The sequence below is a fragment of the Corvus cornix genome, chromosome 5, assembly GCF_000738735.6.
Source record: "Corvus cornix cornix isolate S_Up_H32 chromosome 5, ASM73873v5, whole genome shotgun sequence".
Classification (NCBI taxonomy): Eukaryota; Metazoa; Chordata; class Aves; order Passeriformes; family Corvidae; genus Corvus; species Corvus cornix.
In genome coordinates this window covers 54,326,333-54,352,023 of record NC_046335.1, presented here as the reverse complement: position 1 = coordinate 54,352,023, position 25,691 = coordinate 54,326,333, and the positions used below count along the sequence as shown (strand labels likewise).

The following is a 25,691-nucleotide window of genomic DNA, read 5'->3' as shown; positions in this document are numbered from 1 at the left end:
GGACTCTGCACCTCACCTGCAGCAGGGCTCCCTTGCTTTTTTTGTCTGCTTTCTCCCTGTGTGGCCACTCCAGTCCTTCCCCATTTCCTCTGTTCCTCAGCCTTCACTCTGGATGTGCATGAGAGTGAAGCAGCCTCTGGGCCAGTGTTAGTGCTGGTTTAGGAGCAGAACAGAAGGAGATTTGTCCTTCCCTGTCCCCAGCTTGGCCTTGTGCATCAGGTAGGGCTTTCATTAGAATGGGAAGCAAAGCCCAGCCTGTAACTCTTCTCCCCTGCACTATGTGGCATGAATCTGGAATTGATTTTGTGCCATTCAGTGTCTTCCCAAGTAAAATTGCTCCAGGGCTGGTCCTTCAGTTCATCTGTGTTGATTTAGTTCATAGAATGACAAAAGGCAGCACTGCCATGTTGAATTCCCTTTTGGGTCCATAAATTACCTTTTGTTTTAAGAATAAGGAGCTGCAGACAGTGCGTTTGGGAAGTTTTGAACCACTCTGCTCTAGGTCTGTGCTGTGTTACAGCATCACAAGAGGCGAGCACTAATCACCCCAAATAAACACAGGCCCCAGGGTGTGTTGTAAGGTAGAATTGTGCTGGATTAGGGCTGTGCTGACTAAATGGGCTCCTGGAGGGCTGAGCTTTATTCAACACTAAACATTTTTTGTTATTTGTTTTCTAAACCACCAACCAGCAGAATTTCATTGTCAGAAACCAGAGTATTCATCAAAGGGCTGTTAAAAATGTGTAGGTCTGTAATGAATAACACACTAGGGAAGAGTGCTTTGAATTCATCTTTAAAATGCAAGCAAGGTAGCATTGCTGCAGGGAGAAACCGGCTTATTCCTCTGAAACAAGCAAGAAAAAAAATCTGATACAGGATGTACCTCTCCTCAGTGCCCATTTCTTGCAGAATGGTAAAAATGCAGACCATAAAATAGTCCATATTAAGAACCAGGTTTATAAAAATACTCAGTATCTCCAGGTGCAGGTGAATGTAAGACTTTCAAAACTCCTGAAAATTCTGAAAATTCCACGAGCATTTGCCTTTCCATTTAAATATGTAAATCCCTTTGGAATCACACCAAAGCTGCTGCAGTTTTGCCTTGCAAAGGGCAGGGTTTGCATGAGCTGCTGCAGTCCCCCCCAGCCACTCCCACCTGGCAGCACAGGGCTCTCCTTGTTCCCCTGTTTGCTATGAGCACCTGTGATTCCAGGAGCTTAACAGAGCTGAGGCTGGATTTATCCATGGAGGAGACCATGGTGCTGTTGACAGGGATGTTCTGAGAGGAGGGAAAGTTCAGTTGTTGTTGCTTCTCCACAGTACCATGGGAAGCACCTCCAAGAGGGGTAGGAAAGGGTGGGAGAGGGATTTTGAGTGACAGGGCTCTAACAGAGTCCATAGCAGAAATACAGAACTTCTGCTTTAAATCAGCAGTCAAAAACTCCTGTGTAGGTTTATCAAACTCGGTCCCTCAGTTACTCCCCTGGAGAAACCCTGTCTGTCCTTGCTGGTTCATGCTTACAGTTGTCTTGCTGTGCATTTGGAGTGTCTTGCACTGCCCACAGCTCCAGCCCCCTGACCTCCTCCTGCTCCATGGTGATGTTTGTTTGCCTGTCTGGTCAGTATTTTTCAGATGTTCCCTGCAGACAAAAAGAGGGTGGAAGAAGCATTAAGTGCTTGTCATCTGCCAAATGGCAAGGTAAGGGTTTCTCTGGATATCCAGAAGTCTCATGAGCTTGAGAAGGATCATTTTCCCTGCCCTGACTGGGATGCCCTTGGCTGTGAAAAACCATCAGCTGAGATGCTCGCAGTTGCTTACCTTACTCTACCACTGCCAGGCCTTAACTTTGGCCTGCTGGCATCAGTTCTGACTGTCTTTCAGTAACACTTGTGACTCCAGCACTTGCCCTGTGTGGCACAAGGAGCAGCAACGCCCGGGCAGATGTTCCTGTCACTTGCTGGGGTTGTCACAGCCAAGTGCTGAGCTGTGGGTGTTCAGTGACAGGTAAGAGCTGTCACAGGTTTGTGGTCCTAACACGTCTTCATTGCGTTCTCAGAATGATGCTATCAACCCTGAGGACTTCCCAGAGCCTGTGTACAAGACGTTCCTCATGAATCTGTGTCCGCGGCCTGAGATTGATGAGATATTTACCTCACAGTAAGTTTCCCTCAAGCCACAGCCCAGAACTTGATCTCTTGTGGCAAAAGATAGACAGAAAGGAGGGCATTTAATGCCATGTGGTTTGTCTGGCCGTAAGCTTTAGAAGGGCAGGATGCCAGGTCACTTAATGCCTTTACTCACAGCCTGAATGAAAAGGATGAGGCCTCACTGTGCTACAGGACCCTGAAATACATGGGCCCAGAGGGAGGATCAGCCTGAGGAAGGATCAACATCTCCTATGTGAAAAGATTTCCTCAGTAATTGCCAGGCCTTACCTCTGCCCCCCACTGTGATTCTCTCACTTCAGCCATCTAAAAGCAAAGCCCTACATGACCAAAGAGCACCTGGCAAAGTTCATCAACAAGAAGCAGCGTGACACTCGCCTCAATGACATCCTCTTCCCACCAGCCAAACCTGAGCAGGTGCAGAGCCTGATAGAGAAGTATGAGCCTAGCGGGTTTAACATCCAGAGAGGTGAGTCTTGTTCAGCCCAAAGCTCTTGCTGTAGGGGTGGGATGAAAGAGCAGAAGATCTCATGCCTTCTGCCATCCTGCTTCCCAGGAGAGCAGTCAGCCTGGTTCCCGCAACTCCTTGCGTTGCACTTCCAAAGAGGCGCCAGAACTGTTCTATTTGGGGACCATTAACAGCTGTGTTCGCTGTGCAGGGCAGCTGTCTCCAGAGGGGATGGTCTGGTTCCTCTGTGGCCCCGAGAACAACCTGATAGTGCTGGACAAGCTGATGCTGTACCAAGACATGACCCAGCCCCTCTCGCACTACTACATCAATTCCTCACACAACACCTATCTGACAGGTACTGCCGGGATTGGGGAGGGCACAATCAGCCGGGCAGATGTGTGCCCCCTGCGGGTTTTGAGGGCTGTGCTGACTCTAAATGCTGTGTGACAGGAAGAAGTGTCACCCTGCAACTGAGCAGGAGCTGTCCCGTGTGAGTAGCTAATGCTGACCTTCTCTCCTGCAGCTGGGCAGTTTTCTGGGACATCCTCTCCCGAAATGTACCGCCAGACACTCCTGTCCGGCTGCCGCTGCGTGGAGCTGGACTGCTGGAAGGGCCGGCCCCCGGATGAGGAGCCCATCATCACCCACGGCTTCACCATGACAACTGAGATCCTCTTCAAGGTAGGGAAGAGCTTTCTCCATGGATGCTTTCCCCTGCATGCTTTTAGACTGATTGCTGAGGGAGCCAGAGGGATGGGCTGAGGGCAAAGATGTTTGAAAGGAAAAGATTGATGGCGAGGTGATAAGTGAATGAATGTGTGGGTAGAAGGAAAAGCGAACAGATAAGCACTAGGTTGGAGTTTGTACATTTTTGGTATGGGAGGAATAGCAGAGAGGTTGATACCTGGATGAAGATGGATGAATGAATGAGGGAAATGTGGGAAGTCAGGCAGAAGTCACGGAGAGATGGCTGAGCAGAGGTGTCTGTGTACACGTGGCTGTGTCACAGGATGGATGGACAGGATGTGGCATGAGGCTGATGGATTTATAGATAGAGGCACATCAGAGGAGCAAACAGGATGGGTTTTGGAAAACACACAGTTAAAATGAGTTTATCTTCTTGTCTGCAGCAGGTTTATATGGCTGACAGCCTCCAGTGGAGGCTTTTGGAAGAATAGGGTTCAATTCCTTCCTGATGACCCGAGTGTTGGAATGTGTTCTATGGAGCAGCTGGCTTCCCTGAGGATTCAGCTCCCAGGCTTTGGAAGCATAGCACAAAGCCAGGCAGTACAGGGCATTTATTCACAGCTTGCAGGTTACAAATAAAGGCATCACACTGACTTTTTTTCTGCACTCCTTTACAGCTGCTGCCAACAGGTAGAGGCTCTTTAGATTGTTTTTCCCAGCTCTGTATTTTTCTTCTGTATCTTCCCCCAGTTCCCACACTTCACTATTACTAAAATATTTAGGCGGGGGGTGGGGGGGGAGGAAGCAACCAACCAAACCAGTCCTTAATGTCAGAGGTATTGTCATCCTCAGACTCAGTAATTTCCAAAGCCTTGTGGTATCACTGCTGCTTTTTGCACAGCAGTTCACTGCAGATAGAACAGCAATAATGGCATTTGTAGCTGCTGTAATTGCAGAGTTCTGCTGAAACCTGGGACCAGTCCTCAAGGAAATTATAACCTGCTAACACAGCATGTGCTGGGTTTTGATTTTACATAACACATAGTCCTTCCTTCTACTGCAATTCCTGTGGCCTTTTAGTAGCATTGTCTGAGGCTTCTCCTCAGAGCCTTGAGGCTTCTGAGACAGACTCCCAGTGGTCCATAGAGGAGCAGCCACCCTCCTGCTGAGGTCATGGCTGATCCATGATTTGGGATGATCAGGGGACTGTAATTGCAAAGGAACAAATGGTACTTCTTTACCAATTAGCAGCACCAGAAGGGAAAATAGTGAAAAGTTTGTGGCAGTTTAACAGGGGCTTGGGGAAAATATTAATATTTTTTCTTACATCATTAATGCTGAGAAGGTTTCCATGGTATTTGCATTTGAAATGTCAGCACAGCTGGTGACTGAACACTCCATCTCTCTCTGCTGCCAGGCAAAAGGGCTTTATAAGCAGCAGAAAATGCTGCTTATAATGATAGAAAATTGGGCAGGTTCAGAGGTAAGTATGGATAGAGTTTGCAGTGGTTTAATCTGGTGCTGCACACACCTTTCTGTGCCAGTTCAAGGTGCTTCAGGCAGGGCTTTGTCCTTCTGGCCAGATGCTCTCACATGCAGTGATGTGTACACTGACCTATGCAGCAAGACCAAAAACTCGCCTACTTGTATCTTCAGCTTTGTGTTGTTGCAAGCTGTTGAGTTTAGCTCAGCATGGATCCCCTGGAGCTGGGAATCTGGGCAGGTGTGAAAAAGATGACACTTCTCACCTTCTTACTGGGAGAAGTTCAGTGACTTTGAAAGGAGCTCCTGAGAGACAATTTTGGAGTCCGTTCAGTGGGAGGTCAGCTGTGTGTCTGTTCTTGAGTGCTGAGCTTCTCTCTGACCATGGCCTCTCCTTCAGGATGCCATCGAGGCCATTGCAGAAAGTGCTTTTAAAACATCTCCGTACCCTGTGATCCTGTCCTTCGAGAACCACGTGGACTCGTGAGTATCTGGTGATTGGGAGAATTGCCTGCTGTGTCCAGAGCAGAAAATACACTGGCATGGGCTGTTGGGTTTTAGGCAAGTGCTGAGCTGAAGTGAAGCATTAATTGAGGTTTCTGAAGCAACTGGAGGTGGGTTAGAGCTGAAAGATGAGCCTTAACCTGCAGAGTGGAATGATCACAGTTGTGCAGGCTTTTACCTTGGAGTTGCAGAGTATGAGCATGGGAGTTGGCTTGGGAATGGGACCTCAACATCTGCATAGCTGAGATGGTTTTGTGGGTGGAGGACATGGATCTCGAGGTGGTTGTTCATGCCAAACTCTGGATTTGGGCATTTGCTTTCCTCTTCATTCCTGCCTAATCTCTCCTAGGCCCAAGCAGCAGGCAAAGATGGCCGAGTACTGCCGAACCATTTTTGGAGACATGCTGCTGACAGAGCCGCTGGAGAAGTACCCGGTACGAGGGAGCTGGGGCAGGAGGGCACTGGGGAGGCCTTTCTGGAAAACTTGGTCACTCCTGGTGTTGGGAGGTGCCACAAGAGCGCAATGCCATGGACATGGATCCTGGTTCATAGGGATGGGTGGAAGACTCTGTCACAGAGGTTTTCTGGTTTAATACTATCACCCCACGGGCTCTGGGCACTGAGCTCTGGCTGGCCAGGATGTACCAGTGGTTCCAGGTGTGTTCTGTACATGGCACTGGTCCAGCTCTGTCTGCCAGCACTTGGAAATGGGAGCAAGGGCCTAATCCTGCTTCTAGCCTGGAAATATTCCCTTCCAGGCATAGGTGGGCAGGTCAGTGCCATGTGCTTGAAATAACTGAGGAAATCTCCCCATCTGCTTGACCCTAGTCTTCATCTTACCTGTACAATAGGTATTTCTGTGGGCCCAGTGACACCTTTGGTGCTCCCTGATCATGTTGGTGTTACAGCTGCCCTGCCAGGGGACATGGTTTTGAACATCTGAGCAGGGCCTGTGTTCTGCAGGGCATGAGGCAGGTCCTTGGGGTGTGTAGAGGAGGGACAGCTGGCCCAAGCATCTGTTTGAAAGTACTGAGACCCAAAGAAGAGCTGGTAAGTAGCAGTGAGCCAGCAGCAGCTGCCCACTGTCCAGCCCCATGTCCAGGCAATAGGAACAGAGGGATGAGGCGGGAAACAGTTCAAGGGATCAGCTAAGCTATTAACAGGCCTTTGCTGTCTGTGCAGTCTGTCACATGTCCTTGTCTTGAGCCACCTCCTCTGGGATCTTTTTTTAAATCTGCTGCAGGCAATGTTTAAATCTGGCCCAAGTGCTGATGAGGGACTGAGGATCTGGGATAATGAGAGAAGTAGGTGGAATGTGAAGCCAGAGGTATGCAGATGCCTTCAGGCCGTGTAGGTGTTTTTTTAGCAAGATGGGTGGCTAGGCAGCATGGCAGAGCCTGAGAGGTGCAAAATGCTGGTCTGAAACCACAGGTGAAATCTTAGGAAAAATCTGCATTAATCTAGTGGGATATGCTGGCAGATGGAGGAAATCAGGTGTACAGTGAGTAAGAAATGTGTCTCTGTGCTGGCACAGGAGAGGTGAGTGTTTGAATTCTCTCTGTGATGAAGTTTATCTGTTGCAGCTGAAGCCAGGAGTTCTTCTGCCAAGTCCTAAGGATCTCTTAAGGAAAATCTTGATTAAAAACAAAAAGAATCAATCTATGTCTGGGAAGAGGCAGACCTCTTTGAAGAAAGGGAGGAATGTGGAACCAGAAACCATTGAGCAGCCAACCTCTGTGGATGCTGAAGATACTGGTATGTTTGAAGGGAAGTGGGACTAATAAAACTGATGGGTAAAGCTTCCAAATCACCCAGTATGAGCTTGGGGCGAGACAGCACTAGTCATTAAATCAGTTATCCCAAGCAGCAGCATAAAATTGGAAGAGAAATGAAATCTTCATAATACTTGGAGCACTTAGTCCAACCAAAAGTGACAATCGTTTACACCCTGCCCATCATCCCTTAGTGATTCACTGATACATGCTGGCTTCTGGGTTGAGAGAAGGGGAATAATTTGTTACTACTTGTAGCTCTCTGATAACCACAAATTCACCACAGCCTAGTTCTTCACCGTGAGGGTCTTGGAGGTTCATAAAACCTTCAGCCCCTCTCTCCTCCCTTCCTGTCACCTCTTGGCCTCAAGGCCCCTGTGGTAGAACAGACCCTGTCATGGTAAGAGCACATGAAGTCATGTGAGGACAAGGTGAGCACTGCTGCAGAACACCTGGAAATGGACATTTATTCCCACAAATATGTGTGATCTTGGAGGAGAAACAGCCCAGTGGTTGTCACTCCTGAGTGTGAGGGAAGCCTGCAGCAGGAATGGTTTGGTCTCCTGGGCATGCTCAGTGTACCAGTTTATTTGGATTTGGCCAATAAATTTGTAGGATTCTTCCCCTCAGTGTTCCAGCATTACTTGGTAGGGAGGTCTGGCAGAGTGTTTCATTGTCATCAACCTGCAGGGTCCTGTCTGTGTCCTGCTGATCCATACCACTGATGTGGGCCTGTGTGCTTAGTCTGGGCAGGTGATGTGGCTGAAGAGGAGCCAGAGGAAGAGGATGAACAGCTCAGAAACCTGGATGAAGAAGAAATTAAAAAGATGCAGTCAGATGAGGTGCTGGCACTGTTGGTTCTTTTTCTTTTCTGTCTGGATTTTTGCTGCCTTCCATTTTTCTCTGGGGCCTCACCCTGTTGAATAGAGATGAACCTGAGGTGCAAAGGGGAATGAACCTGCTGGGAGCTTTCCATCTGCCACTCAACAAAACTTTTCCAGGAGAAACTGAAGAAGAGAATTTTTGTTGCAAGCATAAAGAATGTGGCAGAGGAGTTACTGCTGACTCTGCATGATTTGGAGATAATGTTTGCCTTGGGGTGTTGGAGAGGCTTAGCCTTGGTCTGAGAAGTTGTTAGTGAAAGTGCTGCTGCTGAAGGGGGAGGGAGGAGATCAGCATTTCCCTTGAATAAGAAGTGTACTTCCCATTTCCATCTCCCTGGTATCCTTTGGAGAGAAGGAAAAACAATATCCCCACTTTGTCCCAGACTCCATGTTATGATGGGTCAAAGAGGTCCTGGGCTTCGTACATCCTCCCTGGAACCTCTCCATGTGTCTTGGTTCCATTTTTGCCCAGTTGCCTGGAGATTCTGTGCCCCTTCCTGCCATGGAACTGTAGGACTGAGAAGCCAGAGAAACTGGAGCACTCTGGTCAGGGCAGCCACCAGAGCTCTTTGACTCTTTGACTGGGAGGCCCTGGTGCAGTTTGTTTCATCTCCAGGAAAGGTCTCTTCATCTGTTTCCTTTTGGATCATTTTCTGCTCAGGGCACAGCTGGCCTGGAAGTGACGGCCTATGAGGAGATGTCCAGCTTGGTTAACTACATACAGCCCATCAAATTCAACTCCTTCGAGGTCTCTGCCAGTAAGTCAAGCTCAGTCCCTTTGGAATCCAGGCCAAGTGCTTCCTGGATCCGTCGTTCCCCTACACAGAACGGGACTGGGCGTGCCTTGCTCCTAAATGCTTTATCATCTCCTGTTTCCAGAGAAGAACCGGAGTTACGTCATCTCTTCCTTCACCGAGATGAAGGCTTGTGATCTACTGAGCAAGTTCCCCATGCAGTTTGTAGAGTATCCTTTTGGCAGCCCTCTTCCAGTGCCACTGGGTGCTTGGAGTGCGAGGGAGATTCTTGACAGGATGCATCCTGCTGTAGCCAATGTCAAGGCTGCCAGATGCTTGTCCTTAAGAGGAAAGTGTATGGAAGAGGAGCCTGGGCCTCTCCGGGGTCGTGTCTGGATGGCTCTGAGCATTTGGTAGCAGAGCTCCAACAGTTTTTATAATGGGAATATGTGGGCTGGCCCCAGGGCACAACAGGAGCTCTCCCGACTTGCTTCCTATAGAGCCTGTAGATACAACAAGCGGCAGATGAGCCGCATTTACCCCAAAGGCACCCGGATGGACTCCTCCAATTACCAGCCCCAGATGTTCTGGAATATTGGCTGTCAGATGGTGGCACTCAACTTCCAGACCATGGGTGAGTGTTGGGGTGTCCTCCAGCCTCTGAGCAGGTTAGGTCAAGTGGTGCTGGTCTCTGGGTGCTCCTGGTCCCCGTCTCTTCCTTTGCTGCCTTTTCCCAAGTGCTGTTCTCCTCTGACTTATCTCCCACAAACCAACAGCACTTTTCCATGCCCAGCACAGAGCTGGTATGCACTCACGTGGGCTGCTGTCACCCTGTGCCTGGGCACTGTCGCTGGCTGTCCTGTTCCACAGTGTCACACTGAATCACATCCATGAGGGCACCTGCAGCCCCTGTCCCCCAAGTTGCTACCTCTACAAGGCAGAGGCACAGCTCCATCTGGCCACAGCACTGACCTGTCTGTGCCATTATTTCCAGGATTTTGACCTGAACAGGGAGGAAGGGCCTTTCCTTGCTGCACAACCAGCATAAGAAGGAAAGAAAAGCCTTGAGAGAAAGCTGTTCCTTACCTCTCTTCCTTCCTTAGAGGGCTGTGTTTTGTATAGAGCATAGGAAACAAAAGGGAGTGAGTGCAAGGTTGGTTCTGAAGAGGATGACACAGTGCAGGCAGGTGCAGAAACCACCAGGCAGTGTCCTCAGAAGTGTCAGACAGAAGATGGACTCCCCAAAATGAAAGGGGGAAGGAGCAGAGGGGCTTAGGCACTTACTTATTCCCACCCAAAAATAGCGGGTGCTCCTTAAAGCAGGTTTTAATTTAGTTCTGCCCATGACTTAAGGAGCAAGTGCAAGCAAACCACTTCCCTTCCTTACAACAGCTGCTGCAATATTTTTCCCTGTAGGGTGCTGAGAGGCTTAATTAGTTTTCAAGATGGCTTTGTGAGCTGTGGGCTGGCAGGGGCTGGAAGCTTCCGGCAGCTTTCAGCTCCCTCGTAGCAGACAGGCTGCCTGTTCCTCCCAGCCCTGTCTCACTGTGTTGCTCTGCTCTCAGATGTCCCCATGCAGCAGAACATGGCCCTGTTTGAGTTCAACGGGCAGTGTGGGTACCTGCTCAAGCACGAGTTCATGCGGCGACCTGACAAGCAGTTTGATCCCTTCTCCGTGGACCACATCGATGGGCTGGTGGCCACTACTGTCTCTGTCACGGCAAGTACAGCCTGGAGGACCCTGTCCTGTGTCGCCCAGAGGGACTCTCAGTGCCCCATGAACCCGTGGAGTCCTGGGGGAAGGCGTTACTGTGGCAACTCCCAGGCTTGTCACTATTTTAAATTAATCACAATCACATGAAAATGGAAAATGAGCATCTGCTGTGCAGAGGCAGCCAAGGCTGTGCTGGTGGGGAGGGAGGAAGTGCTGAAGCAAGAAATAGGGGTGGAGGTAAAAGAAGAGCTGGAGCAGAAAAGCTGTTTTGGGGTGGGAGAGTGACTTTGGGGAGAAGGAATGCGTGGGTCCTTCTGTTTTTTTCTTCCCAGCAGTTTCTAACTCCGTGTGTGTTGTTCACAGGTACTCTCTGGTCAGTTCCTCTCAGACCGCAGCGTGAAGACCTACGTGGAAGTGGAGCTCCTTGGGCTGCCAAGGGACGCCAAACGCAAACACAGAACCAAACTGACCTCCACGGCCAACTCCATTAACCCTGTGTGGAAAGAGGAGGCTTTTGTTTTTGAAAAGGTGAGAAGATTTGGTAGCAATTTAGACAGAGAATCCTTAAAGCTCCTTATGGCCATGAGCCCTGCCTCAGGAGAGGTCAGTGCCAGCAGAAGGGACCCCCTTCTGGAGACATCAGGCCTGGCTTTGGACACACTCAGGTAACATCCAAACAACAATATCCAAAACAACTCTCCATCAATATTTCCCAGAACAGACAAGGGGTAGCTGGGAATGGTTCTGGAAGTAAAAGGCATCCAAAGTCTCCCCTCTGTGATGCCCTCTTCAGACCGATCAGTTTGGAAAACTTCCAGCACCAGAAAGGAACTGAATGTCTGTGGTTAAACTGTCAGTGAGAAACAGCCAAACTGGAGCAGTAATGCGACCGGTTTCCAGTTGTGCCAGAACATAGAAAGCTGCCCTGTCTCTCCCCAACAAGAATTCAGTGATCCCCAATCCAGCTGTAGGGCACAGGGAAGTTAAGTCAAGTACACATTACACAATTAATCTGTCAGGCACAGTATGAAGCTACAGATATTTTCAGCCTAATTGGCTGAAATATTCTCCTTTCAGAAACACTCTGAGACTTCACTCCTGGCAGAATAATTTTGAGTTCATTTTATGGCACAAGAAAACAGGAAAGAAGGAAGTCAAAAACCCTTATAGCAATGTTACCATGTTTGCTAAAGTATCCATCCCGGTTCATTCCATTCTCCAGTGAGTTGCTTCCTGGAAGCAGTGGTGTGGAGGGTTTGTTGCCCTGGTTTTGTCTTTAGGTAACCTGTGATCCGGGGCAGGCTGAGAAGCCTGCATTTGGTGGAGTTTCTGGGCATTCAGCTGTCTACAATAAAGTGTGCCCTTAAATTACAAGATGCAGAAATAGGCAGTGCCATCCTTGAAGAGATGAAATTGGTTGGTTGGAAGGAGGAGGAGGATGCTGCTTTCAGGAGTTAGAAGTGAGGACACTGGTGCCTTACTCTGCTTTTGCCTTAGATCATGATGCCTGAGTTGGCTTCTCTCAAAATTGTGGCTTGGGAAGAAGGAGGGAAGTTCATTGGCCAGCGTATCATTCCCCTCATCGCAATGCACCCAGGTAAATCAGTGGAAATTCCTTCAGCTTTTGTGCCCTTGAGACCTGTCCAGTGGGAGCCATAAAGATGGTACAAACAGCTGCATACGTTGCTCCTTAATCTCCATGCCTGAGGCAGTGTAACCTTCAAATCTATCTTGTCATGGCCTTGGCTTTATCCCATGATATACTCCCCATGCCCTCCTGTAAAGAGGGCCTTGGGCTGCTGGAGCAGGGAGACAGGGAGGGACAGGATGCTGCCAGCTCAGCTCCCTCTCCTCTCTGCCCCAGGCTACCACCACGTGTGCCTGCGCAGCGAGAGCAACATGCCGCTCACCATGCCCGCCCTCTTTATGTTCCTGGAGATCAAGGACTACGTGCCGGATGCTTGGGCAGGTAGGGTGCGCTGGAATGCGCAGGGGGTGCTTCTGGCCTCCTCCAAACTCTGATTCAGAAGCATTTTTCCAGCCTGGGAAGTGCTTTCCTGCTGTGCCCTCAATTCCTTGTCAGGGTGGGACTTGAGCACATGCCAGCATCCTGTGACAGCCTTGCAGCCTTGGGAAGAGTATGGAGGCTCCCACTGCAGCTGTGCCTGGTTCCCACCTGAGGTGCAGTGCAGGTGTACCAGGCTCCAGTGTGGCATGGCTCAGCCCTACTGTCGTTCAGAGGCAGGGAGAGGTTTCCTTGAGGGAATAGGTGACATCTCTCGGGGGCTGTGGAGAATGGGAGATTTTAGGAGTGATGTTCTTCCCTGTTGGAAGAGAAGGAGGGTTCTTGCTGGTACTGAGATATGGGGACCTTCCTTTGAGAAGGGTCACAGCTGGATGAGACAGAAGCCTTATTGGAGGGATCAACAGTCATGACCAAACCCACACAGAGTGCAACAGTGTCAGCCACAGGAGCTCTTGTGAATACTTCTTATGTTTGTTCTCTCCTCCCCTGTGTTCATATAAATGAACCTTATTCACTGGGGAAATCCTGATAAAGTGGGTTTATCACATTTTTATAGGAAAGATGAGGTTTATACAACATTGGACTGGAATTGGAGCAGGGAGCTGTGCAGGTGAGAAAAGTCTTACTCTGGCCCTGGATTTTGGGAGAAGAGTTCTCAAAATCACCTCACAGAACTGCCCTGAATATAAGTTGTGAGTCATGGCCTTGGGCTGGGATTGAGGTGAAGGAAGTTCCCTTCCTCCCTCCCTTGTGCTGTCAGGGAGAGGCTGGTTTCAAGCAGAGAACACAAACTATTCCTTCTTCTCAGTGTCCTGTGCTGGGCAGGGAAGATGAGTTGATGAGTTGTTTGCTGTCCAAGCCAAGCCCTTCTCTCTGTTTCCAGATCTCACTATTGCCCTCACCAATCCCATCAAGTTCTTCAACCTGCAGGACAAGCGCTTGGTGAAGCTCAAGGATGCCTCAGGGGAGGTGAGTTTTTCCAGGTTCTGTTCTCTAGAGCACCTTGCATGGATTCAGCTTGAAATAACAGAGTTTTCATTTACCTCTTTGTTTTAGAGGTCTGGCACACAGACAAACCTCTCATCTGCTGAGACTAACGGGGTGGCAGGCTCCACTGGGAAACCCAGCATTCCTCCCTCTAATGGGTCCACAGGTAAGTTTCCAAGAGTTTTCAAGCATTCAGGAATCTTGGCAGCTTAATTTCTTCTGTACTGACACCAACATTCTTCACATGGCCTGTGTTCTGGTGAGCTCTCCACTGGCTATTTCCAACCTGGACATCCAAGATGGGACGTTAACAGGAACCTCTTTTGGGATTTCAGGAGCAGCAGTATTCACCAAGGATGAAGCTGTGTTAGAAGTGATGCAGATGGCAGGTAACTCCTCGTGCTGGTCACATGGGCTGAGGCCCTGCCTGTCATCTTACATTCCCAAGGTGTAGCCAGCAGTAAAGACAAATCCTAGGAATCTTGGGGCCCAAGGACAGGTTTCCTTCAGCACATCTGCACTTCCTGTGCAATGTGTTGTTCACCTGCTCCTGGATGTCTGAATGCAGTGTGATGGCAATTCCTGCAAGCATGGGGCCTAATTGTGCCTCAAAACCAAATTGAAGGCACAAGGGGAAACCTGTTTCACTCAGGATATGTTGGCAAGTAACTGTCATGTACATTGCTTTTTTAGAAGTTATTCCTAAACGAAAGTGTTCCCCAGGACAGAATATGTACCTGGGGAGAGGCATGCCATGGTGTGGAGCAGAGGGGGCTCTGGTGTGGATGTGGTGATTAGGGACATGTGTTGGAGCTGTATGCTCCAGTTTCCTCACTCCAAGCCTTGGGAAGGAGCTGGCCCTGCTTAGCCTTTTTATTTTGTGTTTCAGAGCCTGAGACAATCAGCCTTGCTGAGCTGCAGCAGAAGAAGCGCTTCCTGAAGCTGCTGAAGAGGCAGGAGAAGGAGCTGAGGGAGCTGGAGCACAAGGGAAGCAAACAGAGGGAGGAGCTGCTGCAGAAATACTCTGCACTCTTTTCCGAGCTGGCCTGTCCTGGGGGCAAGAAAAGGATGATACGCACAAGGAAAACCCAGAAGAAGAGGTAACCACAGCCCAGGGGTCACTTTCCCAAACCAAAACAAGGATCCCCAGGGAAACATGGGCTCCCCTTCTCTGCAGGAAGACGGAGCAGTGCAGGTATCTGCAACCCAGGGGGGTTGTTCCCACTGAGGGCAGGTGGGAAGGTTGGGATTATACTGGCATGGCGAGAAGCAGCATGGGCCCTGATTCTCCTCTGCAGGAGTGTGACCCCAAGTGATGCTGGTACCAGTGCAAATCCTGTAAAAGCAGCAGAGAGCATCGATCACTGCTGGTTTGTGGAGCTGAGGGAGAGGCTGGAGATGGACCTCATCTGCCTCGGGGAGGAGCACCACAATCGGATCCGAAGGAAAAAAGAGCAGCATGCCACTGAGGTGAGGGCTGCGAGGGCTGTCACCTGAAAATGTATCCTGGGACAGCCCAAGAAATCCCAAGTTATTCACTAAGCTGAGCTTGGGAATGTGGCCCCAGAACACACCTGGCACATGCATTGTCAGGTCTATGCCAGGTAACTGAGAATGAAGACATGAAACTTATTTGTTAGAAGCCCTAAAAATCCTGCAGAAACATTTTTTTGTCTGCTGTTTTTTAAAAAAAGAGCAGCACTGCCCTGGAGCACATCAGGCTCCATCTGCTCCAGCTCTTCTGATGGCTTAGCACAGAGTTAATGTGGTATTTAGTGGCTTCACACATTGCCAGGTGCCACCTCTCTGGGAGCCCAGGAACCCTGAGAGCTGGGGTGATGTGGAGGTGGGCTGAGGGTTCACCAGTGGCACCATCAGAGCATCTTCTGCTGTTTGACTTGGTGGAAGTCAGAGTCCAGGTGAGGGGAGTCCTGCAGGTTGAGCTCAGCCGAGGCCAGCAGGAGCCGTGGTGGCGCCTGGGGACAGAGTGCAGGCCATAGGTGGTGGTGGTAAATCCAGCATATGCTATCTGTTCCAGTGAAGGAGGAGTGATTCCAGGCTTGGGATGCCTTTTCCCATTAGTGTTTTCTGCAGGAATTTGCACTGATACACCTTAAATCTTCAGTTCCCTGGTGCACCTTAGGCTTTACAAGCTCCTTGCAAACTCTGCAACCCTGAAGGGAAAATAACACTTGGGCACTGGCTCACCTGGGAATCAGGCTTCTTACCTGGGAGAGGAGCCAGGGATGAAACCTTCCTGTCTCACAAGTGTCACTCCACTGGCACAGTGGGGCCTGTGTGTACAGCTGAGCTCACTGCTGTGCCAGTGTTCACACCGAGCCTCACGGATTCAGAATTTGTGGCTCCTGGAATTCAATGCAGGGAGGTGTACAGCTGACTTGGGTGCAAGTGGATACAGATGGGGGGCAGTGTCTCATCCTGGTTTTGTTCCCTTTTGGTCTTGTGTCCATCCCTTGAACAGCAAGTTGCCAGGATCCTGGAGCTGGCTAAGGAGAAGCAGGCAGCTGAGCTGCGGGTGCTGAGGGACACGTCGGAAAGGTAAACATGGCAGTGGAATCCCAAATAATGCCCAGTTCTGCTCCAGGCCAGCACTTCCTGCTGGATCTCAAAGCTCTGCTCTGCAGCCAGGGAGTGAGGGTGGGAGAAGAGAAGCCTTTTTTTCCCTTTGGCAAGAAATGGAAGCAGGGGGATGTAACATGGAATCTCACCCAGTGGTATGGGGGGTAGATGCCTCTTGTGATTCCCCAGAACAGCGTTCCTGCCACGAGATGCCAAGCAGGATACAGTGTTCTATCTGCAGTGAGCAGCCTGGAGCCACTGATGGGGAAGGATAGGAAATAGCACTGCTGGTCCCTGGCTGCCACCTCTGTCTCTTGCAGTCAGGACCTCACATTAATCCCTTCAAGGGACTGATCTGCTCCATCCTCTAAGTGAATTGAGCATTTTGGCTCCAGTGTTTAAACAAACTGGCAGAATCAATTGACCAGTTTCTAGCCAGACATGTATCCATTTGTTCTTGCAGGAGTTTTGTCCTGAAGCTAAAATCCTTACTCATTGCTCCTTCCCATTAAATCCTCTCTCAGTATTTAGTTGTGAATTCAGATAAAACTCCCTCTTGCTGTGTCCTGTCCCAAGCCAGAGTCTCTTTTCTCAGCTATTCAGTATATTCAGGCAAGTCGAAGGAAGCAGGTGATTAGCCAGATAATGGTTTGCTGACAGTAGGATGTCATTAGTACAGTCACATCTGCAGCTGGCTGGGAGAAGCTCCAGAAGGTTTTCAAGATCTGGAGCAACAGGCAACAAAATGGCAGTTCAGTTCAGCAAGAATAAATATAAAATAATCTGAATTGAAAACCCTGGCCATAGCCCAGCTGTGCACTGGTGTTGGCACTCAGGTAAGAGATCTTCAGCTGTTGTGGATGCTCTTCATTCCCAGGTCTGCAGTGGCCAAAGTGGCAAACAGGATTTTGGGAATGGTAGAGGGGAAAAAAAAAAAAAAGATTGAGTCAGCCTTGTGCCACTGGATGTGTCTGTATAGAGCTGTCGCCTTTTCAGTGTGCCATTTCAAACAAAAAAGTCTTTGAAAGAGCAAGAAGAACAGCCAGCACTGAGGAGGAATTTGTGCACAAAAAGGAATTAAATGGGACAGCTAGGAGAACAGATGTTTGAGAGAATGTGACAGGAATGTGTAAATCATGAATGGTCTGCAAGAGAAGAGGGAAGTGATTGCTCACTGTTTCTCATAGGAAAGAAGGGTGGGATGCCCAGTGAATGTCTCAGGTGCCTCTGTCACATTGTGTATAAATTAAGTACTGTTCCTCTCAGGGCAAGGAGCTATGAAATCCAAAAGTAGAGGTAAACTCCAAAGTATGAGTGACATCATGGAACATGATACATGCACAGATACTGAAGGATAAACTGGAAACTGGGAAGGTGGAGGAGGGAAAATTTCCTGTACGCTTGTTCTTTCTCACCCTTGCTTTTAGCATGTGCTGCCTCCACTGCTGGGGCAGGACATGTCCTGACTCAGGAGTTAAGATATCCTTAAGACTCCAGGCCTTCTGCTGCACAGTCTCGTACACTTGGTGTTTCTGGACAGCGGAGTGCTCCAGAGAGCTGTGGATGGAGGATGGCTCTGCTGGCTGGGGCTGTAACCAGGCCTGTATCTCCTCTCTTCTCTCCACAGCAACATTAAAGACATTAAGAAGCGGATGGAGGCAAAGAGAATGGAGCGGGTCCAGGCCATGCTGAGGAGTACCAGTGACAAGGCTGCTCAGGAGAGGTGTGGGAGTGGATGTTCCTGGGCTCTGTCTGTGCAGGATGCAGGGTCTCCTGCTGACTTGGAAGCTGAAAAAGTAGAATTTTGCATCCAGTTATTTGCCTTATGGCTCAGCCAAATTTGAGTGGTGCTTTATTTGTCCTGCCTAAAATTACAGCAGCTTCTCCCTGTGGCAGGACAGCGTGGGCATGTAACATGCCTGTTGATCAGTATGGCACTGATCAGTACTGACAGATGGGTTTTATGGAAGAACAACAGCTGGATTTTACAGGGTTTTATACTTTCCTTTAAAGGTTGAAGAAAGAAATTAACAACTCCCACATTCAGGAAGTGGTGCAGACAGTCAAACGGGTGAGTTCTGTGGGGTCAGGCTGCCCCAGTGGCTCTGGGTTCTGCAAGGGGGTGTCAGGGAGAGCTTGGTCAGTGTGTCTGGGGCATTTGTAACCCACGGCTCGGGAACAACGGGAAAGCCTGGCAGGAGGAGAGACACCTCAAGGACCCCAGCTCTGCCCTTTGGAGACCGGGTGCCAGACAATGCTGAGTCTGTGTCTGTCAGTGAGTGTCCCTCAGTGAGTGTTGGCATGTGAGTCCACATGTCCATCCATGTCTGTGTGTGTCTGAATGGCCATGTGGGGCTATTTGTTGAGCTGTGTCTGTCCATATCTCTGTGTGTCTGTCCATGTCTCTGTGTTGAATCCATGTGTGTGTCCCTGTTTGTATGTTTCTATGTTCACATGTGTCCATGTTTGTATGTCTGTGTCCACCTGTGTGTCTGTGTCCATGTGTACCTGCCCCTTTTTGTCTGTGTGTTCATTTGCCTGTGTCCCTGTGTCTGTATGTCCCTGTGTGTATCTGCATGCCCATCTATGTCCAGGTGTCTTTGTGTCCATGCATGTCTGTGTGTCTTATGCATTTGTCCCTGTGTCCATGTATGTCTGCGTGTCCTTGTGTGAGTCCATCTGTGCCTGTCCATGTGTCTATGTCCGTGTGTTTGTGTCTCCTTGTATCCCTGTGTCAGAGATACTTTGTGTCTGTGTGCATCCATGCATCCGAGTGTGCATGTGTGTCTGTATCTGTGTGTCCATGTGTCTCTATGTCCAGGAGTCTCTGTCCTTGTGTGTGTCTATCCATGTATGTTTGTTTGTCCATCTATGTCTGTATCTGTGTGTGTCCCTGTGACCAGGTGTCTGTTGTTGTGTGCTGTGTGTATCTGTCCATGTGTCCAGGTGTGGGGGTGTCTGTGTCCCTGCATGTCTGTGTGTCTACATGTCCTTCTGTTCCTATGTCCATGCAGGTGTCTGTGTGTCCCTGTGTCTTTGAGAGCCTTTGTGTCTGTGTCCATGTTTGTCTGTCCTTGTGCTCAGGAGCGTCTTTGTGTGCCTGTGCTAGGGGGTGTGTGTGTGTGTGTTCCTGTGTGTGTCTCCATGTCTGGGTGTCCATCTGTCTGTATCTGTCCATGGGTGGGTGTGTCCAGGTGTCTGTATCCACCTCCATCAGTGGCCTTGTGACTGTGTCCCTCTGTGTCTGTCCCTGTCCATCTCTAGCTGTGTCCTTGTGCGTGTCCCCATGCCTGTGTCCCTCTTTGTCCAGACAGTCTGTGTCTGTCCATGTCCAGGTGCCTGTGTCCCTCTCTGTCCATGTCCTTCTGTGAGTGTGTGTCCAGGTCTGTGTGCATCTATGTCCATTTTCTTGTGGGAGTCTGTGTGTCTATGTGTGTGTCTGTGTGTATTTCTGTGTGCCTGTGCCCGAGTCTATGTTCATGTGTCTTTGTGTCCATGCTGTGTGTGCATGTACATCCACGTGTGCATCCATGTGTCTGCCTCTGTGTGTCTATGTGTGTCTATGTGTGTATCCATGTCTGCCTGTGTCAGTGTGTCCGTTTGTCTACATCTGTATCTGTCCACACGTCTGCCTGTGTTCGTGTGTGTCCATGTGCATCAGTGTGAGTCTATGCGTCCGTGTCTGTGTCCATCTCTGTGTTTGTCCTTGTGTCAGTGTGTCCATTTGTGTCTGTGTTTATCCATGTGTCTGCCATTGTTTGTGTGTATGGCCAGGTGTGTGTCCATGTCTGCCTGGGTCCATGCCTATGTGTCTGCTTGTGTCCATGTGTCCCTGTTGTGTCTGTATCCATGTGTGTCCATGTCCTGTGTCTGTGTCCCTCTCTGTTCATTTGTCTGTATATCAGGGGTGTGTGTGTCTGGCTCCAGGGGTGCATGTCCAGGTGTGAGCATCTGTGTTTCTCCGTGTTTGTATCCAGTTGTGTGTCTGTCTCTGCGTGTCCATCCAGATCGGTGTGTCCGTATCTGTGTCCATTTACATGAGCGTGTTGGTGTCTGTGGCCAGGTGTGTGTTTGTGTGCATGTCTATGTCCATGTCTGTGTCCTTGTGTGAGCATGTGGCCACGGGTGTCTGTGTCCCTTTGTGTCTGGGTCCATCTCCCTCAGTGTCCTTGTGACTGTCTGTCCGTGTGTGTCTACAGCCAGGTGTCTGGGTCTGTGTCCATGTATGCCTGTACCCAAGTGGCTTTATGTGAGTACTTGTATCCCTGTGCCTGTGTGTGTCCAGGTGTCTGTCCTTATGCACATCTGCCTATCTGTGTACATCTGTCTGTGTCCCTGTATGTCTGTGTCCATATCCCTATGTCCCACATGTCCGTGTGTGCGCACCTGCCAGGCTGTCATGGTGTCTCTGAATCCAGGCTGGGGTGTGGCTGCTGCTCCAGGCCTGCCCTGCTGGGCTGAGCTCAGGCTCTCTTAAGCCCTTGCTTATAAAACTGGAACCTGAGGGGGGTTAATTTATTCTTTTTGAAGGTGACAGAGAAGACTGGCAGGTTCCAGCAGAAACTGGAGGAGAAGCAGGCAGCAAGTCTCCAGTCCATCAAGGAGAGAGAAAGCCAGGTAAGGACAACGTTTCGGGTCAGGGCTGTTCCTTGGCACAGCAAGTCCAAACCCCCAGAGAATCAATCTTTATTGCCACCCTCAGCCCACCCACTCCCAGGGGGTGAGAAAGTGGATGAGGGGCCCACACAGAGCCCAGAAGCACCAACAGCTCATCCCAGAGCTCTTGGTCTCTCTGCTTGGCTCCAGTGTGTGGGAATGACATGATTCTCCATTTGCAGCTCCAGCAGCAGGTACAGGTGGAATACGAGGAGAAGTTGAGAGCTCTGAACATGGAGGTTCAGGAGATGGTGAAGAACTACACCAAAGCCAGCTTTCCTGGAGAGTCACAGACTGGGAGGAGAGCAGGTCGGAGCATTCCTGAGGGAGAACAAGGCTCTACAGACCAACTGGAAGCAAACATCCCAGTGGCAGAGGTGTCCAGGCTTACATTGGCAATAACTGAGCCCTTGGGAGCTGGACTGGATGTAGAGATAGAAGAGAGCATATTCTGAGTCCCTTCCTTACTTGTTCATTGCAAGAAAGTATATGGTGAAGTAACAACCAGCTTCACAAACTACTACTCTCCTGTTCTATTCTGGGGAGCTCCTGAAATCCTTCAGGAATGTATTACATTATCCCAGATAGCTGGAAGTAGTCTGGAGAGCTCACCCTTCAGAGTACTCCCCTCTCTGTCTTCCCCAGCCTGAGCTCTGAGGTATTTCAGCAGTGGGAAAGGGCCTGTACCTGCAGACCAGCTCTCTGTTGGCAGCATAGCAGCAGCTACAGGAATCTTTACTTTGCATTCAGACCAGTTTTTAGAGTCAGTTCCCTCATCATTCCTCACATGCATCCCTTCACATCAGTCCAGCCCTCCTAACATCTTGCACACGGTTCATTGAAACAGCAATAAACAAACCAAACACAACCCCTTAAACAGTTCTACAACAGGACACCACAGGGGGGGTGGGGGTGGAAAGTGGGCTCAATCACAGCAAACCAGACCGGGCTGTGTGTGCTACAGGATAACAGTTACACCTGAAGCTGCATTAATAAACAATTCCAAATGCTGCTATAAAACAAACCAAACTCCAGCTCAAGCAGGTATGAGACAGCATGTTCCAAGCCTAGTCTGAACACCCGAGTGTACATTGCCCCTGTGGTGTCACCAGAGTACTGGAATTATGGATTGTACATTTCTGAGCTATTTATTTTCTAAAAAAAATTAAAAATTGCTCTTCTTAAACAACTGGGTAACTTGTTACTTAGCTGCAGTTAGTGTGTGTGTGTTTGCCCATGTTTGTGACAGTGTAGGTGTGTGTATGTCTTAGTGGCAGTGTCCAGGTGTATCCATGTCCCTGTGTGTCCCTCTGTCCATTTGTGCCCGTGTTCATATGTCCAGGTATGGATGTGTATGTCTGTGTGTGTCCATGTTTGTGTGTCTGGGTGTCCATCTGTCCATTTATGTCTGTATGTCCACGTGTGTGTGTATGTCACATGTGGGATTGTGTCTGTCTGTGTCCATCAACCCAGCTGTGTTGTGTCCACGTGTATTCCTCTGTGCCTGAGTGTGTGTGCATGTCTGTCTTGGTATCCATGCAGCTCTATGTGTCCATGTCTGTGAGCATGTGTGTGTCTGCATGTCTGTGTCTCTGTATCCAGGTGTGTGTGTCCATGTGTCTGTCCATATCTCTGTCCCAGTGCCTGTGGGTCTGTGGGGCTGAGTGCATGTGTGTGTCCCTGTGTGGGTGTGGCTCTGTATCTCTGTTCTCTGTGTGTCCAGGTCCCTGCGTGTTTGTCCCTGTGTGTGTGACTGTGAGTCCACACCCCTTTGTGCTTGTCTGCGCACTTGTCTCTCTCTCTCTGTGGTGTTTGAGGCCCTTCCTCACCAGAGGACAAACATCCCAGCAAGGTCCAACTGCAGCCAGGGAGCAGTTGGAGATTTTACCTTAAATCCAGAGGCAATGCTGGCAGTTCCATACCAGAGCACAGAGGCACTGAGCCCTGCATCCTACACCAGTGTGTCACCAGCTTTGGCCACTCAAACCCCTCCAGAGGAGCTTTTTGGAGATTATTTTAAAGGAAAATATGTACCATCTCTCCCTGGAGGGAACCCAGATGCCAGTATCAGACCAGAAGGTGGGCACGGGGTGGCCCCTCTCTACACACTGCTGAAGCTCCAAGGGTTGGGTTTTTCCCTCAAACCCTCTCTGGAAATCAATCTCAGAATAAACCTGAGTCAGAGAGACACGCATGGAAAGCCAGGACACAACAGCAGGGCTGGGGTTCTCAGGAGTTTTCCTTCCCCCAGTGCCACAACCTGAAGAAGATCATGCTGCACAGGGACAGTGGCAGTGACAGACAGGACCCACTCTGTCCCTCCACCTGGCACACAACAGGACAAACATTCATTCTCACAGGCTGCTCCTACCAACAGCACTGGCACAAGCTGTGACACTGGATAACACCCACTACAGTCTCCTTCCCTCCAGCCTGCCACAATTCCCAAACAGCTTCTCTTTCCAGCCTAGAGACCTCTAATTCCTGCCTTGCAGCAACCGCTCCCCTGGGAGCCATCTGAGAGCCAGCAGAACCCCTTGCTCTGCCCTTCTCAAGCTGAGCCCCTCTGCCCCTTCCCCAAGAAGAGCATCTGAACAGCACAAATCCAGAAGCCAAAGCAAGGGCTGACACAGCACCAGAGCAAAATGCTCTGCAGGGGGCTCCCTGAGGCGTGGGCATTTCCAAATCAACCAGAGCTCAGCTGGACTATGACACAGGGCTAACAAAGCGGAACTTCAGCACTTGGGGTTTGTGGCATTAATGTCCTCTGATGTTTGAAACCTGAGTAAGGAAACCCACCACGACAACTGGTGCCCTTACAACCCCAACAGTTTCTGCTCTGCAACCCTTCTGTTATGGAACCCAACACTGGAACAGGGGCTGGATGCCAAATTTCATGAAAAAGAGGTGCAATCTTTTACACAGATTTCACCGTGGGGCTAAAAAACACCTTCTAAATGTACTTTTCAGAGTGCACATGATGGAAGCACCACTATAAGCAAAGCCAGGGCTCCCATGAAGCACAGACCACACTCTGCATCACCCACTTTCGCCCCAGGGTGAAGCCCCTCTGTGCCTCTGAGCCCACACGTGCCTGTGGTGCCTCTGACACCTCCCTGTCTGCACAAAATGGGGGAAAGTTCTGCAAGATGGGAAATGGACAAAACTAAATAAAAGCATTAAACCAAACGTTACTGCAAAGGTTCCCGAGCACACCTTGAACCCCACCATCCCTCCAGCAGCAAAACTCAGTCACACCAGGGTTTGGTTACTCACGGACTCCCAGAGGAGAAGGGCCATCTGATTTTCCAGGACTATTCCTGCCCACAGGACTCAGACATCCTTGAGGGCTCCATCCTCTGCAGCCCTGCCTGTGTTCTCGCTTACCTGCCGAGCACAGGGCGCTGTGGTACTGGGTGATGAGACGGGCCTCTCGCCAGGCAGTTACACGCAGAACTCCAATGGCAATTGGGACAATAACATCTGCTCAGACACTGAACAGCAGCAGATTTAGGTACAATCTCTGATCCTTTCCACATTTCCATCTTTTAAGTGGCATATTCTAGATCTCATTCTCGGGCCCAAAATATTTAAGTGAGGCCAACCTTTGTACTATATAATTAAAAATTAGATAATGGGGATGGGGGATGGCTGAAGCAGAGGAGGACTCCAGCCCCAGCAAGGGACACAAACAGGAGGCACTGTACCAGAATGACCCCAAATCCTTTCTACCTCTGTAACACAGTGCTGATGTGCCTAATGCACTCAGAGAAGGAATTGCTGCACATTAACTATTCCATTTTAGAGACACTCTCCCTGACCCACATGTATCCCACGTGTCAAGATCCTCCAAGATTACTTCTTGTTATCCCCATTTATCCCCCAGACCCAGGGCACAGCCAGAAGCTCTCCCCAGTGTGCAGGGGAAGGGTGGGGTTTGTCTCATCAAATGCAACAATTCAGGAGCCTCATTTGAACCAGGATCCTTCTGTTGCCACTGGTTAAAAAACAGGGGCCTCTGGCCAAAGATTTGTCCTGTTCCAAAATAAACGGGATAATAAGCTGCTGCATCCAGCATCAGAAGCCCACTGGAGGAAGACAGGCACCGTTATAGATAAACCAGTGCAATTGGAACATGACAGCACTGGCAGACTCCCCATTTGATTCAGCAAATCGTTCATATAAATACCATGTGCCATCTTCAAAGGCCTCCTGGATGCTGATTGCCAGGGCTATGGCAGCAAGGAAAAGGCTCCGTACCAGCAAAGCTGACAGGAAGGAAAATAAAAGGGAAGGATTCAGGGGAAACATGACACAGAACAGCAGCAAACCCTGAGACGCGACTCCACCCTTGTAGAAAAGGAAAGATACTCAGAGAAAACAGCATCTCTGAGCATAATTACCCAGTGAGTAGGCTCTGAGCTTGTCAGAGAAGAGGCTACACCTTGTTGTACAGTCAGATCTCACTTAGCATACACAAAATCCCAACCTGAACACTACTGCAATGCAAATTCCAAGCCTGCTCTGTGTCCTCATTCTCCTGCCTGGCTGCCTGGTTCCTGGGGAAGGAGCTGTCGGCCCTGGAGACAGAGCTTCAATCTTTCAGCTAATCTAGGTTTATCTTAGGATTTAGGTTTGATTCCACACTCATCTAAGTAATGGAGCAGTTAATTGGTGCTGTGCTGTGCATGAACTGCAAAGAGAGAAACGTAAGAAGCAGGAATTTAATTCTACCCTGGGCAGGAAGATAGAGCCTTTTTGCATTCCTCACAAATATGGTAATGAGATTTTAAAATTTTATAAGATACTTGAATGCAGTTTTTCCAGGGCCTTCCCTCACTGTGTTTAGTCAGATTTGGGCTAAAGTATAAAATGGTGTTAAATGCTAAACCCATCACCCCTGTGTCCAAGAAACCTTTGTTTCAGGACTCGGGATCCAGGCTCCTGCCCCAGTCTCCTCTTGTTTTAGAAGCCACATAGCCACAGAACAGGGACATTAGAGCAGACTCCAAGGTTCACACTCCCATCTCTGAACTACAGACACATTT

At 49.6% G+C, this 25,691-nt stretch overlaps 1 protein-coding gene across 3 annotated transcripts in view; it reads left to right on the top strand.

The window, feature by feature from the left end:
* The window catches only part of PLCB2 (phospholipase C beta 2), a 36,359-nt gene extending 14,533 nt beyond the window's left edge, over positions 1–21,826 (top strand). The window contains exons 7-32 of one of the 3 annotated variants that reach the window (XM_010405337.4): positions 1,624–1,699; positions 2,058–2,158; positions 2,469–2,635; positions 2,826–2,972; positions 3,141–3,298; positions 5,187–5,269; positions 5,640–5,724; positions 6,874–7,045; positions 7,807–7,904; positions 8,608–8,704; positions 8,826–8,910; positions 9,190–9,314; positions 10,246–10,400; positions 10,758–10,922; positions 11,892–11,991; positions 12,259–12,363; positions 13,304–13,389; positions 13,477–13,573; positions 13,743–13,796; positions 14,297–14,507; positions 14,706–14,877; positions 15,890–15,966; positions 17,615–17,710; positions 18,001–18,058; positions 20,518–20,604; positions 20,826–21,826. In XM_010405337.4, the coding sequence (XP_010403639.2) occupies positions 1,624–1,699; positions 2,058–2,158; positions 2,469–2,635; positions 2,826–2,972; positions 3,141–3,298; positions 5,187–5,269; positions 5,640–5,724; positions 6,874–7,045; positions 7,807–7,904; positions 8,608–8,704; positions 8,826–8,910; positions 9,190–9,314; positions 10,246–10,400; positions 10,758–10,922; positions 11,892–11,991; positions 12,259–12,363; positions 13,304–13,389; positions 13,477–13,573; positions 13,743–13,796; positions 14,297–14,507; positions 14,706–14,877; positions 15,890–15,966; positions 17,615–17,710; positions 18,001–18,058; positions 20,518–20,604; positions 20,826–21,098 (3,130 nt within the window). In that variant the 3' untranslated portion in view covers positions 21,099–21,826. Of the gene's footprint in view, positions 1–1,623; positions 1,700–2,057; positions 2,159–2,468; positions 2,636–2,825; positions 2,973–3,140; positions 3,299–5,186; positions 5,270–5,639; positions 5,725–6,873; positions 7,046–7,752; positions 7,905–8,607; positions 8,705–8,825; positions 8,911–9,189; positions 9,315–10,245; positions 10,401–10,757; positions 10,923–11,891; positions 11,992–12,258; positions 12,364–13,303; positions 13,390–13,476; positions 13,574–13,671; positions 13,797–14,296; positions 14,508–14,705; positions 14,878–15,889; positions 15,967–17,614; positions 17,711–18,000; positions 18,059–20,517; positions 20,605–20,825 lie in introns of those variants that run through there. The other 2 variants (XM_010405339.2, XM_019289408.2) reach the window with 2 other exon arrangements.
* Positions 21,827–25,691: the final 3,865 nt, after the last annotated feature.